This window comes from Calidris pugnax, unplaced genomic scaffold (assembly GCF_001431845.1).
Source record: "Calidris pugnax isolate Ruff unplaced genomic scaffold, ASM143184v1 scaffold44, whole genome shotgun sequence".
Taxonomy (NCBI): domain Eukaryota; kingdom Metazoa; phylum Chordata; class Aves; order Charadriiformes; family Scolopacidae; genus Calidris; species Calidris pugnax.
In genome coordinates this window covers 7,508,332-7,528,843 of record NW_015094506.1, presented here as the reverse complement: position 1 = coordinate 7,528,843, position 20,512 = coordinate 7,508,332, and the positions used below count along the sequence as shown (strand labels likewise).

Below are 20,512 nucleotides of genomic sequence, written 5' to 3'. Positions count from 1 at the left end.
TGAACTTCACAACTGAATGATGATGATTTGCAAGAAAAAAAAAAACAAAACAAACATGCATTAACAAATAAAACCAAATAAAAGGTTACTTACCCAATTTACTATAACAGTGGTCAGCTGTAAAAAGGCAATTAATCCATCCTGCTCTTTTTGTGTGATTCCTCGGAGAGGCAGGTGGCGATACTGGACACTGTCTGCACTCGGCAAGTCCTTCCTTAAGTGCTCGTGATAAAGCATCAAAGAGTGGAAGAAATGCTCCCAGGAGACAGGGCTGCCACCTGCTCCTTGGATGTTTTCCGCTAGGAAAATGACAAACAGGTGACAAGATTTTCTTGCTACTCTTTCACAGGGTGACAAGCAGGGTAGTTAAATTTAAAAGGAAATGTTTCTTATGTAGAGGAAAAAATAAAGTTCAAAGTAAAGCTACTGTTTCGGAAATCAGTGGTTCTGGTTTGGGTTTTTTTCTGTTGTTGATATTTTTTTGTTGGTTTTTTTTAATAAAAACAGAAAGGTGTTAATATAAAAAGCTGGTACAAATAAATTTTCCCCTTTATGAATTTGAATGTTTGCAGCATTATTTCTATCTTCAAACCAGGATGGTTTTTTTCCAATTTGATCAATGCAAAATTCATGCAAAATACAGGACTGATCAGCATCTCTTACTTTGAGAAACTATTACATGTATCAAAAAATTCCAAAAAATCAAAGTGTTTCTGAAAAAAGTTAGCTCAGAAAAGATAACTATCTTTACAAAATATACAACTTATACTCATTTTGTATTTCACAATAAACAATATTAATATTCTGCATTTCCTATGGTGTTAAGACACAGCTTTTTTTAAAAAGTATTATTTCATTATGTTAATGACTTGCTAAGGTGGCCAGACATTTAATTACCTAATCAGCCTTTATTTTTTCCAGATTACACTTTCAAGTGAATTACATATTTGTACTAACAATGAGACATTCAAAGTATGAATTCACAATTTATCTCAAATGAGCCTTTGCACTTTTCTAAAGAAAAGAATTGAGAAAGAGCTGACGTCTCACTTTTCTTACCATGACTACTGCCGTTGAGTTTTAGCAAACTAAAGCAGTAATGAGCACACTGAGGCCCACTAGCCAGTCCTCGCAGCATTTTCAAGTATGGGATGTAAATCGTGGAAGGAAGCAGATCTCCCATTTGCCTAACAAACTTTGACAAGACAACCTAAAACAAATAAAGATCAGTGTGGTTTTTTTTTAAAAAAAAATCTGAGTATTTTAGGAAAACAATAGGCAGCCAAAGTAAGAAAACAGATTATAATGTAATTGGGGTGAAGGTTGTAGGGGAGTGGAATCACAATTCAAAAAAAACATTAAAAAATTCCTTTGTAGTCTGGCCTGTTCAGTTTCCCTGGAGGTGAAAATCATGTTTCAAAGAGGAAATAAAGAAAACAAAATAATTCACGCTATTGCAAAGTGTACTAACTCTGCAATTCTGTATTTCTAGTGATGAAATTTACTTCAGCTCATAAATACTGCACAACAGTACTACTAACACATCTCACAGTGCTAGTTAAGTGACATTGGGAAAGAGTTCACTATGCTTGTGATATCCCTGCACACCAACTCACGCACACAGCGGTTCCTCCCAGGGCCATATTAGGGTGGTTGCAGATTGCACCAGGCTCTAACTTAAGGTGCCTGTATTCCAGGATATGTCTGATATGTCTCATACTAGGTTTTTTCTAACACTCAGAGTCCTTCAAGAAGCATTGAAGGTTAACAGCATCCCCAGTAACCAAAGAGTTTTGCTTCAGCTGTTTAGATTGCTTCTTCATACTAATTTTAAGTTCCATCCCTCATGGGCTATAACCTTTAGGCTTTAAAGAATTACAATATTCTTAGTATTTTGGGGGGTAAAAATCTGTATCAACTACAGTTAATAAGGTTTTTTTATAGTTAAGGAATTTAACTTCTCAGTTACACCCAAGAGATATGTAGAGGCCATCAGAGAGAAAACACAAGAGCACTGTTATCAGAATTCATTTCGCAACTGCAACAAAACCAGACCTAAACAAAATTTTCAAAACGGGTTGTTAGCACTCTTTCTTACTAAGTTTATTGACAAGCATGAATGACTGGCAGTAACTCATTTTAGAGCAAGCAACAATTAAACTTGTCATGCAGAGCAGGACACATGCAAATAAGAAACTGATAGAAGATAATGTCATCTTAGAAGCTACCAAAAACTTTGTTGACTATTCATTTATTACTTTAATTTCAAGTTTCTAGCATATTACTCAAGAAAATCTAGACTACCTGGCGCTGAGGGGGTCGCTGATGAGCTACTCCAAGGTAGGACCCCATGATGGTAGATGTCTGCAAAGGCTCTGATGGACACCAGTATTCAAGGGCAAGTTGCAAATTAAAGGGATCTTTCCTATACAATTCAGCAATCTATCAGAGAAAGGAAAATGTTAGAAAAATATCAACGCTATAAAGAAGAGATGATTACTTCAACAATCAAAGCAGTGCTTTTGTATAAGCTAAACACATCTGAGAGGCAAGGCATCCCACAGCTTATGTTCTGTTCCTTAAAACTCTCTGCAAATGACAGCTTCTACATAGCAGTATGAGAACAAGTGACAACCAGAGAAAATCAAAATGCACATCTAAGTGAAAATTTCATAACTTTAAATGATACCCTCTCTTTAGTTATTATGCATTAAATCATTGCTAAGAAAACAGTGGCATTTCTCCTTAAATAACCATTTGCATATTTTAACTTAAAAACAAGTTAGCCAGTATCAGGATTAGAAATCTTACCTGTTATCTGAACATACAAATTTGTCATTTCTAATTGTTCTTTTAAGTTTACTACATATCTCAAAGCTACTTAAGAAAGTATTTCACTACAAATTTTACTGTTAAAGTTCTATAACCTAAAGGACTACCTTTGCAAAAGACAAGGTAGCCTTATTAACTAATATTTAAATAAACACAGATATTTAAATTTTCTTTCCATTTCATTTTATTTCAGTTTTCTTTCTTTTGTTAAAAAATGACAGAAACAGAAAGGTCTTTCTTTTAAATGTACGCTTGTGGTTAAAATTCTACTGAATCAGGGAATGTGTAATTCCACAGCCTTAATGGGGTCACCTTGCCTAGCCTACTCTACAGTAAATACAAAATAGTCTTCCAAAATTCTCATTACAAGTTTATGAACGTATGAAAAGTATTTAAACATTTCAATCCTTTATCAGAATAATTGTCAAGAGAGGGGAAAAACCCCTTAATTTTAGTTTACCCACAGTAAATACAGAGAAATTTGAAGACTTACAGAAACATAAAACACTGTGTAAACATTAAGGTCTAGATAAAGAAAGGTGTTCCATTCCAGAGAACTTACACATATTTAGCCAGATCTCAACTCCAGTGATAGCCTGTAGTCCTAAAATTCTTATTTCTATGTTATGTTAAAATAAGATGGCTTAAGATAATAGATATGTTAAGATAACTTTAATTTATATATTTAAACATTTTGGAAAATAACTTCAGCTCTTCTTCAAATTTAAGAAACAATGCAGTATTTACCTACTAAACAAAAATTAAATGACACTTCATTAACATCAAAAGACAAGGCATTAAAGTCAGTACTTTACATGAAAAGTTATAGAAAGTGTCTATGTTTGAGAGAAAAAAAAATCCTTATAATCCAAAAAGGGAAAAATCCAGCACTGTATGATATCATTCAGATATGGATTTTCTGATGAAAAAGGAAAGTTACAATCACTTTTTGCCACATTAATTTAAAAGAAAATGGGGCTTACTAAAAGCATTAAATGCTCCAGGTCTCTCCGAAGGGAACCAGGTGGATCATTACCCGTTTGAAGAGTCATGTGGATCATGCGAGCATCTTCATCAGCACGGTTTCTCAGCTGTTTAACCTACAATTTATGAAGTGGAGAAAAACACTGGTCTATATTGAGCTAAGAATGTAACAACAGAAATAATGGAATTGTCTAAACAGCCTATTAAAAATTAAGAAAGCAAATTAACTTGCACATGCATGACAAGAATATTCAGGTTGTTGGTTTTGGTTTTTTTTAATCCCCACCCTTACAAGAGCTTATATTCAGAGATACATTCAATCACTTTCTTACTGCCAAGACCCAGTTTATAGCCCTGAACTTATACCATGGGAGTTTTTCCCAAATGACTTCACCAGATGCTTAGGAAAAGTACATTGTTTTCCTCTTTTTACATCGAAAGCTACATAGAGGTTAGCTTCGAACAAAGAAAGTTAGACCATTATCCACCAGGATTGAAAAGAACAGAAAACACTGTAAAATAATGTTTTCTGTAGATAGACTGGCAGATTGCACCTTTCTTAGCCATTTAAGGCTACTTGTACTTATACCTACTTTATGTTTTGAAAAGTTTTGGATCGATATAATTACTTTGGACTCAGTCTGTTGCAACTGAAAACATAACTATGTGTAAATAAATACAATAGGGAAAAAATGAGAGAAGGGAGGGGAAGAACAACTGCAGCAATTATAAAAGAAAAAAAGCCCTTTAATCAGTATCCTAAAATTTGTGCTGAAAAAACTAATTACTGAACAAAAAACAGCTGACATTTAAATTTGTTGTCAAAAAGCCTTTGACAAAACATCCCACCAGAGGCTTATAGAAAGCAAATAGCCATGAGATGAAAAGTTAAGTTTTGTTAAATATTAATCAGACATTGAGGAACAAGAAACAGAAATAAGCAACCAATTCAACACACCAAAAATTAAAACAAGGTGATGGTCAGTGAAGACTCATTCATGGCCTATAATATGTCTTAATTTGTAAAATTAAATAAGCAGCAGAATAATTGTGTCTCATCAAGAAAAAATAGTTTAAAAACTGGAAATAACTGTGGAAAGTTATCAGAGCAAACTAGCCAAATTAGTATACTAACAAAATTAATACGTGGACAAAATTGAGTGTTGATAACTGAAATAATGAATTACCTGAGCTACTAAAGCTAATTATTGAGTTCTGAATGTAACTGCAGTCAACCCAAAGATTTACCCAAATCATCACTGGCAAGCATCATAAATGTTAAACCTATACAGAAGAGTGAAATAAAATGCTGACTTACACTTTTAAATACAACTGAACAAAGGTTATATATATATGCAAAAAAATTAAATATCCTGCAAAGCAGACACTTCTCTACCTAAAATTTGAGATTCAGTAGAAATAGCTGAGTATATAAACCAACCTCTAATGGCAGTTAGGACAAAAAAATCCTTTGTAGAACTATATCCCAATTGCCTGCTAACAAAGTATTTACTAGTTGTAAAACAACTAGTAGTGGCCTCTATCAAAATCTTTCATAAAAACTGGTATCATTACAGGGAGACATTTCATCTTTCATAAAGCAACACCATCCAATGAAGAACTGCTTCATAAAAACGTTCCCAGTTCCAAGCCTGTTTGTACTTGATTGTTTAAAGAACTTCCATAAAATATGCCTCATGTATTCCTCATATATTCAAAAGAGTCCTAAGGGCTACCATGTCTGTATTACAGAAAACACCACTGCATGCAGCCTTCCAAAGGACCTCCAAAGCCAGTTACAAAGCAGTAAGTGTCGTACACAGGCAGCCATTGTGGCAGAAATACAGTTTTAAAGTTATCAACATGAACTTGTTTGAACTGACATTATACTTGTTCTATGAATATTCTGTGGGTTAAAAAGACAGCTTGAGAAAACAACATGCAACACCAACAGATTATAAATAAATCAGAATTAAACCTGAAAAGCTGTCTACAACATGTTCATATATGCCCTCAAAGATTCTTATGGCTCAAATATTGTTTTTCCTGCCAATATTGTTCTCCTTCTGCAATGTTACAATGAACAAAAAATATTTTTAAATCTTTCTTTTTGCACATTGAAAAAAGTAATTATTTGGCAACTCCAACTACAGCTCAACACAAGAAGGTCACAAAATAAAGCCTCCATCAATTAAATAAAAGCTTTTTCACAGAACTTTAATTTTCCACGTCTAGATATAAGGTCTTGCACAAATAAAACTGTTGTAATTGCTTCAACCCTTTTTTTAAAACCCTCTTGCAGCATTTCTGCTGTTCTAGTGAAAATAGCCACTCATTTTCCCCAAAACTGATACTACTGAAAGAAAAAGCAAACGCCACTCCTTAAACATGGAAAAGATCATTAGTAAAAGAATAAATTAAAAATGAGAAACAAAACCAGTAAGTTAATTTAGGTTATACCACTGTCTGTATCAAAAGAAAAAATAACAACAAAATTAATACCCACATACATTGCCATCAATTCCAGCATTCATTTAAATTTTAACCATGTAAAACAAAACTACTGGCACCACCAAAGCTTCCTTTGCAAATCTCACCACGTTGAAGTGTTACAAAAGAAATCACATTCTACTTCAGTGTGAAAAACAAATCCCAAACCATATGGGTTCTGTAAAGCTAACAAGTTTTCTGAACTGCAGCACCTGAAGCTGAGGATCACATGTGAATCTCTACACTACCTGTCCTAATGTTAGAAATACAGAAAAGATGCCCACATTTCTCAAGAACTGCTTCACACAAACGACTTACTTTCATTGGCATAAGTGCAAGGAAGTCTGTGACAAGGTTATGAATTTTGCGAATGTAAAATTCCTCCTGGTAGAAATTTTCAGACCCCACAACAGATTCAGTCAGGAACAGGAAGACATTATCAGCAACCGCTAGCTCTGCCATTGCTTCATCTGCCTCAGTGAATTCTGCAAGAGCTGGGCAAAAAAAAAAAAAACACAAGAGAGGAAAAATTAAGTTACAATCATCTGTTAACAAATGAAACATATTTCAGAATACCTGTCTGACATGCAAATCGACATGCTTCTATCAGCTATATTTTTTCCACCATACAGGAAAACACAAGTTAATGTTGGGTGGTGACCTCAACTTTCTTTTCTGATAAGTGCTGAAGTGCATAATCCATTGACCCAATCAAACCTAGGGCTGTGAATCAAGAATCACAAACCAACCTTAATTAAACATTAATTATGTTTACACTTTCTTTAATAGATATCCTGGAGTAGACTCAATTCTGACCTAGCAGGGAGCCTGGAAAGCTTGTGAAGTACACAGAGGAAAAAAAAAAAAGAAATAAATTTGTCCTCTCAAGATACTGGGGTTTAACATTTACAGATGTAAAGAGTCATAAGCATGAAACTATTCTTAATTTCAGTGTTCAAATTATACTAAAGCTGCTAAAATGCAATCTTTTGCATTTTTCAATACATTAAAATCTTCCACTTCAATGAGACATTATGCAATATCACTGTCTAGTAACTAATTACTTCTGTATCTGCCTACATTTCAGAGCAATTCAATTCTCAACAACGAAACTCACATACCAAGAAAGCTTTAAAGGAGTGTCAATGGTAATTTTATCATAAAGGTAAATACTAACACTTCAAAAAGATAACAGATACTCTGACTTATACCGCTTGCAAGCTCTGAATACTAACATGCAGCAACTGCACTTCAGGGTAATTTACCTGTCACATCAGATAATTGGGATATTCCTCGTAATGCCATCGCCCAGGCTAATCTAACAGTTGCTTGCAGGCCTGGTAATTTCCAAGGCTGAGACTCCTGAAGACGAGTGTGTATGGTTGCTATATACTGCCTTTCTGCTAGCAGAGGGAGCCGGTGCATCAAATCTTGAAGAACAAAACAAACACAACGCCAACAACCAGTAAGTGAATGTGAAGACAAACATGCAAAATCCTCCCAATTTATTATTGATCGATAACAAAATTGGTTAAATAACAACTTATCCATCTGCACAACATAACCTCTCCGGGAAACCTGCCAGCATTACCTTCACGATCTTCTGTGCCTTGTTCCAGAAAGCTGACATCAAAGCAGTAAAGGAGAGCCATGAGAAGAGACAAGTTCACGCTGTCTAATGAGCCATCAGCTTCCACTGTTACTTTCTCCAGGTAACTTATGAGGATTAAAGTGTCATCCTTACTCAGTGGTGACTGGCAGGTCCACACAAACAGACTTTCAGCCAAGGACTGTCGGCATTCTTTAATGAGGTCAGAAACCTTTAAAAGAAAAGCCAAAAAAAAACCAACCCAGTGAATATAAATATTCTGGCAACACATTCAATTTGTCCTTTTCAGTCAATAAGTATGATAAGTTAAAAATTACTCTAAAGACAGCAGCTACAGAAAATGTAGGGGTTTTTTAATTGCTAAACAACAAAATGCACATCTATGCTTGTTAAATGCATTCATATTCCATGTATTTCATATGAGGTGTAAGTAGATATCCTGGAATATGACTCCATGCAAACCAGCATCTCTGTCAAGGTCAGGAGACACGAATCTATGCAGACTTTTTTAGCTGTAAACTTATCAGACAAAAGACAAATTTCCTGTCTCTAATACACAATTACACTGGGTGTTATATACAGGTAAGGTCACAGTCTTCCCCTTGCCCCAAAAGAGATGTCCTCAACTAACTACATAAGTAACAAACTTTTAAGACATTGAGAAATATGAAAGATGTTTAAAATTAGAAGTTTCAACCCTCAGAGAAAATATTTATATCAACTTTAGAATATAAACATAAATGAAATCTATCATCCCCTATTACGTATGGAACAAGTATCATGCCCAACGTAACAGCTACCAAGCATTTTCATACTAAAGATTTTTTTTTTCATTTTATTTGGCAAAATATTGCACGCTATGATACAATCAAGCACAAAGGCTCTTGAAAACAAAGTTTGTCTTTTTTCTAACAGTTACACCAAAAATTACCATTTTCAAACAAGATAAAAGATGTATTTCATTTGTTAACTTCACTGCTCCCCCAGAGCTGAGTTTTAACTGCTTTAGTAGTTTTATGAAAACACTACAAGTTAAAAAAAAAATCCTCAAAAGTAAAATGCCACTAATGGCCTTTCATAATTGTCTTCATAAAACTGTATTTTATTTAGCTAAATTGCAAGCTTCTAATAAGCTTCTAATAATGTTCTTGCCCTATATCTACTGAACCTGGTTAAAAAAAAAATGAAGAGCTATAAGCATTCTATCTCCAGTAAAATCACATGCATGATGATAAAAATTATTCAACATTTAACACAGCAAGAGATTTGAGCACAGACTCCAAGAGAACAATAGTTCTGATGAATATAGGGGGGAATATGGCAGTTCACCTAAAAAAGAAGAAAAAAAAAGTCTAACATTAAGCATTAAATGGATTTTAAGGGTAAAGTTAAGGTAATTTAAGGTAAATCAGAAGGATATCCTTTGCATAATTTCTAGATTAATAGCAAAAGTGTAAAACTAGTTCTTTATTTGGTGGAAAACAAACTGACTGATTATAACATAGAATAATTTTTAGACGGATCACCCATTACTAAGAAGTTAAGAAATTAAAACAATAATGTTTAAAATCTTTCTACTAGCAATACACTCTGCAGTTAGTCACAGTCTCAATTAAGTTCAAGGATTACAAAACCAATTCATTTTTAAGCCATTTTCACTTCACTAATAGAAATGCTTCTGTTCATATTAACACAATTGGATTATCAAAACCAGCATTATTTGCCTGAGTAGACTTGGTTTCAAGCTGGTTTAATAATTTATTTTGCTATTTTTATTCCAACGGTGCTGATAATGGTAGTGGTGAGAGTAGACGATTTAATATACAGTCTTTAGAATAAAATTGGGAAATGTGAATATTTACCTCTTTGCGATGTTTCTCACTGCCCAACCCTCGCTCTCTCTGGAGTTTATCAAACTCATTGTTCAAATCAATGTTAGACACAAGAGTGAGGATCTTCTGAGTCAAACCCTGCTCCATTAGGTCATCCGTAAACCGCGTTGTCATGGATATTAATTCTTGACTGTAATGAAAAGAATATAAATTTAACCATCACACTATTACCAGTCACAGAGGAAGTCTAAAGTGACAAATAACAAATCCCATCAAATATATTTGCTGACAGAAAATGTACAACTACATATTATACATAAAGCAACTAAACATGCATCACTAATCAGTAAACAGTGCCCTCTCAAAATATTATGCTGAATGGATACAAAGTCTTTGCCTAACTAGTTTCAAGAACATGGAATATGAGAATACAACATGGATCAGCTCGTTAAGATTTCTATCAAAAGGAAGATTATACATAAGATGGACATAACTCACAAGCTCTTAGACTCTTTCTTACTGGTAAACACAACTGTCTAATTACATATACCCTACTGGAGCAGTGGAGGTAGTTCTAAAATAATTATTCACTTTATGCTTCAGAATTTATATTTACATTAGAACAGATCTTTTTATGTTTCTCTAGTCTAGCAATCACTGTGCATTGGAAGTAAAAAGTGTATACTGTTTTCTTATTCAAGTCTAAAAACGGTAGCATATTACGTTTGCCACTAGATAGTGCATCTGTTTTAAGTAAAGGCAGGAGCACAATTCTCTGTTTTGCAGGACATGGGAAATCAGAACACAGCAAAGGCAGACACTTGGTTTCTGAAATATTGAGTAATCATCACTAGTTAGAGCAACACTGACAGGGAAGGCATCTGAAGCAAAACATTGCCAAAAAGGGAAAGAACTGAAAGTAATAATCCAATATCCAAATCCTTATAATCCAATAAAAGTATGTGGAAGAAAAAAGAATACTATACTTAAAAAACAAATGTGAAAGCAGCTGCATCAGGTTATGAGAAACAAACATATTTGAGAATATTCATATTCCCTTGAGTCTCATCAGTCCTAAAAGCACTCAAAGCAAAGAGCTTTGATCACCTCATCACCCTAACACAAACCTGAGTTCCAAAGTCCATGTCTTGCCTTGGCGTGACTGGATGAGAGTTCGTAGTGAATTGGCAATGCATCTTTTTCCATCCCAGTACAACAGAACAGCCACTAGACCTCTTGTAAGACCAGGAAAATGAGGTTGCTGGTGTTCTCCTATTAAATGAAAATGCACAGAATAGTCACAGAAAGTTGAATGTACTCATTTCGATGCCAGCGTTGTATTTCTAATTGAAATATATATGTGGCATACAAAACAACCATTGTTACTCACTATCACTTTGATTTGTTTCAGGCACTTCCAAGAAATCACAGAAATTTTGGGTACTATTATTAAAATTCACATTAAACTATAAAAATATCCACAAATTTAAAAGAAATAGAAGTTCAATTCCATAAGTATCCTAGTCTGAATGGTACTTGCAACTGATATCTACGCATCTGAATGATCAATTCAAGCTAATTACCAGCAAAGTATCTTTTCTTCATTGAAAATGAAATTGTCTGTCTGAATTTACATTGAAAATTCAAGTTCAAAATAGAAATTGACGTTGACTTCAAGATGGCTTTCCAAAGGTGACAAATTAGCAAGCTATCACTTTAATGAATTTAGAAGTCAAAAATAAACAGTAGCAAGTAATAACAATTATACTTCAGTAACACTGAAATACATTTCCTACATGCAATGCATGTGTCACTTCCCAGAATACTTCTCTTACTAATCAGTTATTAGATTATAATCCAAATACAATCACATATCAATGTATAACTACTATGTATTTTGAAGAACCAATGTCTGTTGTGATGCTTTATGGAAAACTCTCAAGCAATTATTTTTAAACTTTTTAAGTTCAGTGATAGAGAAAGTAAATCATTAAAAACCCTCAAATTATTCCGCTGCATAAAATATGGCTCAGAACACCGTTATCATATTACATTCCAGTGACAGTACGTTTCCTTTTAAGAACATTCTATGTTAGGAAGCTAAGGCCTCGACTGAATCATGCATTCATGTTAAGCATACACTTAAATAAGAAAGCCCTATTTAAGATGTATTTCTCCAGCTCTTAAATATTTTCCCTTCTCACCAGCTAGAAGGAGCTCAACAGCTGCCAACTCTCCAATATCAAAGAGGTCACTGAGGATAAAGGCTTCTCTGATGAGTTGCTCTGGCAAAAGCCTAGTTCCCTGCTGACCCTGGATAGCAACCCCTTCTGTACTCGCTTTCTGAATTTTCTCATGCTGCTGTACATTCTTTGGCTGCAAGAGAAACAAGCATCGGAAGTTACTCAAAATGGCAAGATCAAATACTGAATAAAGCTTTATACATTAATCTTTCCTCACAGATACAGTTCTGACAGGTTAGGCTGTCATCATAAAAACAAAATCAGTGTTTTTAAACACAGAGATAGTAAAGGCATCCTAAAAATGCTTCATGCTTGCACAGCAATGGTCTCGTTGTGGGAATGTACCAAAAATAATCTTAGAAAATTGAAGATGAAAATTGAAGATGACGTTTAGTTTACAAAGAAAAACGGAGAGTGAAAGTAAGTTTTGATACAATTCTCAACAGGAATTGGTATCACATCAGTGAAAAAAATCTGGGCTGTTAATCACAACTGTTGTGTTACTCCAAAGCACTATCTTCTACATCATTCTTTTTTTCTATTAAACTCAGATACTAAAAATATACTGACAAAACTCTGTAGCTGATTGTTAAATTTTCTCACCTATCAGTTTTAAAAGCCTTATACTATTTCAGAAGTAACACCACTGAAAGAAGACATATTTCTGGTTGCTACCTTGTGATCCATCAGCCAAGAAACAGTGAGTTTCTCCACATCATCTCACATTGCTAACAAGACACATTCTATAATTTGTAAATTGATGTGTTCACCTGTTCTATGTGTTCATTAACCTGACTGAAGCATGAACGCGGACCAAAACCAAACAAAATAGTTTTGTGCTTTATTTCAGACACACAAGAGTAGCAAAAAAAGCTAAGACTTGACTAATGGAACATCAGATACTTTTACTATTCCTTTCAAAATAGCATTCAAGTAACAAGCGGAAAAAAATATGTTGTAGATAAAATTATCCTGTACAAGACACAAATACATATTATTCAAGCTATTTGTATTCTTACAGAAGTACAAGATTGCACTAACATTGTGTTATGTACTGTAAAAATGTAAAATGAAAAGAATCGTCAGGGCCTAAATGGTATGTAATCCAACAATACAAGACAGAGCAAATCATCAACCCTCCAATTCATTCCACAATAGAGCATTAGTCCAGTACCGGATTTCTGAAGAGAGAAATGAAGTCAGATTTGTGTTTCTTTAAAACCTGGTCAAGGCGATGAATTGCTTCAGGTTGCCTTTTCCAAATGGCATTCATTACAGTCTGCCATATGTCCTTATATGGACCCCACAAGCTGGCAGCTAAAAGAAGAAATAAAACAAAAAAATGTATTTGAAATGGAGAAAGAAACAAAGGAAGCAAAGTACACATACACTATTTTCAATAAGGATACTTTTGTAAATTACTGTTAATCTCAGCTTGACAGTATAGACTGTTATGCCCATCAAGCAAAGCATATTTCCCCTTCTTAAGGCACAAAAAAAATAACAATGGTGTGATATAAAGCCTAATTGCATTTAAGGAGCTAGAGAAGCAGAAAAACATCATGTATGCAGCTAAGTTCTGGGGCTGAAAGTCTTTTTATGAAGATATTCAATACAGTCTCTGAGTGTAGTCTTGCATCCTTATATGCCTAAGAAATTCCACCCACTTTGGAAAGATTAAAAGATAACTAAGAACTGAACAGCAGACTTTGAATCTGGATGTAAATCAGTGTCGTGGTATAACCCCAGCAGGTAACCAAGGACCACACGGCCACTCGCTCACTCCTCCAGGGTGGGATGGGAGGAAGTGTAAAAGTGAGAAAACTCGTGGTTTGAGACAAAGACAGTTTAACAGGTAAAGCAAAAGCCACACACACAAGCAAAGCAAAACAAGGAGTTAATTCACTGCTTCTCATGGGCAGGCAGGTGTTCAGCCATCTCTAAGAAAGCAGGGCTCCATCAGGCATAATGGTTACTTGGGAAGACAAGATGGCTTAACTCTGTACATCCCCCACTTTCTCCTTATTCCTCCAGCTTTATATAATGAGCATGACATCATATGGCACAGAATAGCCCTTTGGTCAGTTTGGGCCAGCTCTACCAGCTGTATCCCCTCCCAGCATCTTGGGTGCCTCCTACTTTCTTATTGGCAGGCCGGTATGAGAAGCTGAAGAGTCCTTGACTACTTAGCAACAACTAAAATATTAGTACGTTATCAACATTATTCTCACCCTAAATCCAAAACATAATTTTCTTACTAGCTGCTGGTATAGTGTTAACTCCATCCCAGCCGAAACAGTGATGCTCAGCAAGGCAGGCTTCCCACTTTCCATTTTTGACAGAAAATTCCAAAACAAAGAAATATCTAATATTAATATCAGTGACTGAAAATGAGCAGTGATGCTGTCGCAATCTGGTGCATCATTGCATCTGACTGTGCAGAATAAAATATATTTGAAACCAAAACTATACGATTAACAGCAGTATTACATAAGAAACTAAAATCATAAGCCTAAAGACACTTACTTTCATATTTACTCATTTTAATTTAAAAAAACCAACCAACAAACAAGTACTAGTGATCCCTAAGACATATTTGTTGTTAACATTCTACACAAGAGCTTAATAAAGAAATGAATTTTCTTTACTAGAAATAGACAGGTCAATATAAATAATTACCTCACTACATTTAGAAGAGACTAGATTATTTCAGGAAGATAGCAAACAAATATATTATTATTAAACATAAATCTGACCTTACTCTAGAAATGTAACTCTATCCTCCTCCTCAATACTGGGGGAAAGAAAAAAAAAAGCATACTGCATAATTCAAATCTGAATTCAGTAATAGAGCTGAAATGATTTCTTCCTCACTAGAAGTTGTATCATTAAGGACCCAAAGTCTGTAGACTGAAGATTGCACTAGAAGTTTCCTTATTTGCATTGGGTCTCACGAATACAGTATGCCAAACTAAGCTTCAGACTTCTGCCAGAACCGTTGTCTAAACTGAAAACCTTACAGATGGAAAATTATTCTTACCACCTAGTATTAATATCCTGTGAAAGAAAAAAAAAAAAAAAAAAATCAAGATTTTAAGACCCACATTAAACGGAAGTATCAAAACATTTCCCTTGTTAGAGATCAGTTGTATTTGTGAAAGTTTCAGATTCCACACACCACAAGTCACTGGCAAACACTAGACAAATTTATTACCAATTGTGTTCAGTTTGCCTGCAAGCTACCGCATAACAACCACTTCCTCACTGTAGGTAACGTGTTTCTGAGCAGCTACTGAGCAGGTCCCTGACCCAAAGATACTATAAGCTAGCAGTGGTTTTTGCACCCTACAATTTTGCTAGTGGAAAAGCTACTTTAAGAGGTTGCTGCCCTCCTTCATTCAGAGCTACTTGTTCCCAAACAGACACACACCTGCTTGATTAAGTTATGTCCCTGCAACTCTGATGGACTGTGCTATAAGTCACATTAGTCAAATGATCCAAATTTTAAAAAGCAGCAACATTTTCCAGAGTTCTTCCAATCTTGTTTTTTAAAATCAGATTATTTCATTAACACAGGCTACAAAGTAGCCCTGCTAACCATTAAAACAACTGAAAGAGCAATGCCTGAAGCGCAGAGGGAAAAAACAAGCGGGTAGTAAAAGGCAGAAACTTCTGAAACTGGCTTTGTTTCTGGAGAAATGATAAAAATGGAACTATGCCTTGCAGGTTAGCCTATATACAAAAACACTAACACTTCACCTAAAACTGGCTTAACCCCCCTCCTCCCTCCCCCCCTTCTTCTTAATGTACAAGTTAATATTGTGGTATAAAATCAAGTACAGGGGCAACATTTTATGTTCAAGTAGCTTGTTCTAGCCAGCTCTATCCCTCAAGGTAACACTGAATAGGTGCATCAAATATATCCACACCTTGACTTGACCAGGCTGCTTACACTAAAACAGCAAGCAAAAGGTAGCTACTCTGATGTGAAGATGCCCCTCTCTTTCATGCAGTCAAGACAAGACCTCAGAGTAATGCAAAATGCTACATGGATGGCCTGAATAATAACACAGCATAAGCCAATTCAAAGCGTAGCAAGTGAGCATGGAGACAAGAGCAGGTCTCAGAGAGCAAAACCCCTGGTTTCAGTCAGTTTTACAACTACCTAAACTGTCTCAGAAGCAGCAATAAATTATTCAAAACTTAGTCCGTTTTTTTTTTCTGTTGCAAAGGAAGAAACCACATAAACCAAGGCTAGAATCAAAAGAAACCCTCTCACCCCAAACTCAGCACTAACAAAAACTACACGTGCAGCACTAGCATTAGCAGTGCCAGCAGAGCTCTATCTGAGAGGACAGGCTGTAAAAAGGACAAATTCCCTGTCCTTTTTAAACATCAGAGTGCTTTATTCACCCCATGTTACCCCTGCCTAGGCAGATGCTCTAAAAATAGCTACTACTGGACAAATAATTTCACACTCCAGACTGTTAACTGGCTCTCCCACATAACTTCAGAGTTCAGAGATTCACTTCCACTCTAAACGGTCTTTTCACTCTTATGAAATTAGCGAGTCCAATAAACACCAACAGCAAGGCACAGCACCTGCCAAAAGCTGTTCCACTACTTCCCTGGCCCGTTTCTTTGCTCTTGTCCCTACAACACAACTACTTTACACCAGCCCAAATACACGTACTGTAAGGCATTACAACAAATTAAGAATCTAACTTTTCCAAGTGAAAACTAATCCAAAAAAAGAGTTTGTTTTCAGCAGGATCTCATCTACAACCCAGTTTGTTCTGTGATGGCACAAGCTACACTAGCACAAAGACAGAATATTGCAGAGAAAGGAATAAGCAACTGGGATGGAAAAAAGGTTGGACTTCAGCAACCATGCTGACTTTTTCCCCACTTATGCTGTTTCTATTATTACTAGTTTTAGAAAGGCTGAGCATCTCATCAGGGACAGCAAGGAAGGACAGGCTGGGTTGCTTTTTTTGGCAACAATAGCAGTTGACACACCTGAACTTTTTGCCAAGCTCTAGACTTAACCATGCTATGTGTGTTCCCACAAAGGGGGACATACTATAACCTAAGGCAAAATCTTCATTAATTCTACTGCCACATCTGCTTTAATTTTTAACTCATCTTTTAGATGCAAAATTCTTTATATTTTTAATTTTAAGGCTATAGACTTTCTTGCCATGTTATTTATACAATAAATCATAGCCTCATTTGAACTACTCCAATTTTCACTTTAACTAAGTCACGTTTCAAATGAAGCACCTTTGCTTTATTTTTTTCTGTGAGGGGGCATGGATGTAATTGATTCCGTTAGATCAAATTATATTCTCTGTAAAATTTACTCCTTGCTTGACACAGGAATGGAGTTTTTAATTTTATTAACTAGTCACTATGAGATACACCATTTTAGTTACAGACCTTTTGGCCTTGCCCATATTCCAGTCACAGCCACTTTTCACAGGGTCTCCATTCTCCCTGTATTAACCTAATGAAGCTCAGCAAGTGCAATGTCTCGCACCTGAGAGAGAATAGCTCCATGCAACAGTGCCAGCTGGGGACCAGGCAGCTAGAAAGCAGCTTTACAGAAAAACACCTAAGTGTCCTGGTAGATGGGAAGCTGAACACTAGTCAGAGAACATCCTCACAGAAAAGGAGGCTGCATTAATAGAGTTGCAGCCAGCAGGTATAGGGAAGTGATTATTTAGGCACCTCTGAGAGTCCTTCATTCCAGTACTGTCTCCAGTTTTGGACTCCCCAGAGTAAGACAATGAAACAGGGATCTGGAGAACAGGATGAATGAGGAGAGGCTGGAAAAACAGACCTCGTTCAGTCTGAAGAAAAGGCAGCTAAAGAGGGATGGGAGCTTTGTTGTCTTCAACTACCGAATGGCACTATTCACAGTAAACAGAGGCAGAGGTACCCCAGGAGAAGATGAACAGCAACTGATACAAGCTGCAATACTAAAATTTCCTATTAGCCATCAGCAAAAATGAAAAGAGGAAAGGAAAAGGGGAAGGGAAAGGGAAAGGAAGAAAGAAATACTGTGAGAGTGGTCACACATTGGAACAGAGGCCCAGAGAAGCCTCTGGGAGAATCTTTATCCTTATAAGTATTCAAAACTAGTTTAGGTATGGCCCTGAGCCACCTGATTGAGCTGGCCTTGCTTTAAGGGGGAGGAAGTGAAGGAGGGTTGAACCAGGTGACGTCCTAAATTATTGTCTGATCATCTAGTCATTTCCTTTTGTATTAGATTTATTCCCCAGTTATACCAGGTAAGTGCTGCCTTAGTAACCCAAAACAGCTCCTTGTGACAGGCTCTGAAAGGACCACAGATGACTCTGATGCCCCTGGTGGTCTTAATGCTTAGCAACACTCAACGCAAGAGAAACCAATGCAACATTTCCAGACGTCTTCTCTAGAACAGAGCAAAATCCAGGACATATTTCTTTTTCGCCTTTTATTGCGCGAAGCATTAAGAGATGAGCACAATACAAAAGCAATGCTCCGTCACACATACACAGAGCTACCACAGCCCTCTCGAACCAAGGTGGCCTTTACTATCTCATTACCCCCAGCTTCATGCACCCTTTGCCCGGATGGGCCAGGCACGGCCGCAGCTCTGACCCCAGATCTCCATCACCTTTGCGCGGCCTGAGCGCCCCGGGCACCACCGTACGGCAGGAGGCCCCCAGGGAGGCCGCTCTCCCCACCGCCTGCCAGCTCCACCGCGGCCCCCACAGCCCGCCGCCTGGCCTGGCCGGGCCGCGCCGCCTCCTCCCGCCCGGCCTTCCCAGTGCCGCCGCCCACCGCTCCCCAGGCTTTGAGGAGGGGCACGGGACCGGCGCCCCCCGAGCAGCTGGCGGGCAGCGGGAGAGAGGGCGAGCGGCACCGCCGCGAAAGAGGAGGAAGAGAAGCCGCGACCCCACGCTCAGGTTCCTCTTACCCGAATTTACCGCCAACGGCGCCGCCATCTTGGAGAGAGGGAAGCGCGATGGTGGCGCCGCCGCCGAGGAAGGCCCGCCAGCATCCCGGGCTGCCCGCCGTGGCGCCACCCCGGGAACGGGACAGCGGCCCGCCGGAGGAAAGGGAGGGGCTCACACGGCTCCCTACCCCTTTCCCGGCTTAGGCCAGCCCAGCTGGCGAAAGATAACAAACGGCCATTTCCGCGGCGGCGGCTCCCCCGGCGGGCAGGGCCGGGACAGGCCGGTGCGGGGGCCCTGCGCCGGGGGCCGACGGGAGTTGTAGTCGCGGAGGGTCGCGGAGCCCTCGGCCGGGGCTGAGGAGGCGGCGTGTTCGGCTTTTGCCGGTATAAGTTGGAGGTTGATAATTCATCGTGTGGGCGGGCTTCGTGCTGGCGTTCAAACCTTTCCCAGGTGGCTGCGGGAAAGGGAGAGCAGCGGGGTCCCGCGTGCCCCGGTCCGCTCCTGCGGTGTGACTAACGCTCCGGCGCCCCTGCTCCTTCCCCCTCCCTTCCCCATACCCCGCTGAGGGCGGTCTGCCCTTCCCAGCCATGCCCCGCTCATTTATTAGAACACTTAAAAATATTTTATTATTATTTTTCAGTGAAAAGAACGTAAGAGTGCTGCTATTATTATGGTGTTGGGGTTTTTTTTTGAAACCAGAATGGTTTCCGTTTCTATGGTTTCCGATTGAAGCCTTCAAAAAGATGAAATAAGTGATTTATAAATATTTCAGGGATGGATAATCCCTATTTAAAATGCAGATAATTCAAACAGCACCATTCACTTAAACTCAGTAAACTAATTCTTTAGTTCAACTTTGTTAGCGGGTGTGTGGCATTTAAAACTCGTGTTCCTTGGGCTTCAGGTGAACTGGGGTTTACAATCTTGTACAGCACAAAACAAGCAGCCCTGATAGGGGTTATCTTGTGAAGAAAGCTGCATTTAAGCTCAAAGTATGTGCAAGAACAAAGTACCAGGAATAAAGAAAAGAAAGCAAAAAGGACATTTGTACATGTATGTACATGTATGGAGCTAAGGAAGAAATATTAGTGTCTCAGAAGTATACCATATCTGAAGTCAATTTACTACCCTCAGTCCCAGGAGTAAACACATCTCCTCCAAGAGTTCCCTCCTGTATTCAGATAAAAGACTCTACCAAAAGTATGTATATTCATTTTTCGTGTCAATAGTTTCCCCTCTTGAACTTTATTAAAACAATATTTCACAGTTGCAAAACCATGTCAAATGAACTAGACCCATGGGAAATTGGCAAAATAACTATCTTTGCTCCTCTAGATCTTCCCTATAATGGGCTGGCAGAGGGGGCAATAGAGAGAGATCTGTGGTCCTGGGTTGAGAGTGAATTGACAAGGCAGCTATAAGAAAAAGAGACAGAAACCAGAGAAACAGTTTCACATGGATTAGTCAGAAGAGAAAGAGGAGAAAAGGAAGTTTAATAAGAGGGGAGGAAAAGGTCTATCCTGTCAAGAATAGCTCCTCTCAGAGTTCAATGGATGAATCTGTTCTCATTAATTTGTC

The 20,512-nt window shown here is 37.5% G+C and overlaps 1 protein-coding gene across 2 annotated transcripts in view; it reads right to left on the bottom strand.

Moving 5' to 3' along the window:
- NUP205 (nucleoporin 205kDa) overlaps positions 1-19,095 on the bottom strand; it is a 50,626-nt gene extending 31,531 nt beyond the window's left edge. The window contains exons 1-13 of one of the 2 annotated variants that reach the window (XM_014963634.1): positions 18,955-18,970; positions 14,249-14,315; positions 13,165-13,307; positions 11,952-12,123; positions 10,875-11,019; positions 9,778-9,937; positions 7,898-8,126; positions 7,572-7,736; positions 6,625-6,800; positions 3,816-3,932; positions 2,305-2,442; positions 1,060-1,210; positions 94-299 (exon numbers count right to left, since the gene is read on the bottom strand). In XM_014963634.1, the coding sequence (XP_014819120.1) occupies positions 94-299; positions 1,060-1,210; positions 2,305-2,442; positions 3,816-3,932; positions 6,625-6,800; positions 7,572-7,736; positions 7,898-8,126; positions 9,778-9,937; positions 10,875-11,019; positions 11,952-12,123; positions 13,165-13,263 (1,758 nt within the window). In that variant the 5' untranslated portion in view covers positions 13,264-13,307; positions 14,249-14,315; positions 18,955-18,970. Of the gene's footprint in view, positions 1-93; positions 300-1,059; positions 1,211-2,304; positions 2,443-3,815; positions 3,933-6,624; positions 6,801-7,571; positions 7,737-7,897; positions 8,127-9,777; positions 9,938-10,874; positions 11,020-11,951; positions 12,124-13,164; positions 13,308-14,248; positions 14,316-18,954 lie in introns of both variants that reach the window. The other variant, XM_014963632.1, reaches the window with a different exon arrangement.
- Positions 19,096-20,512: the final 1,417 nt, after the last annotated feature.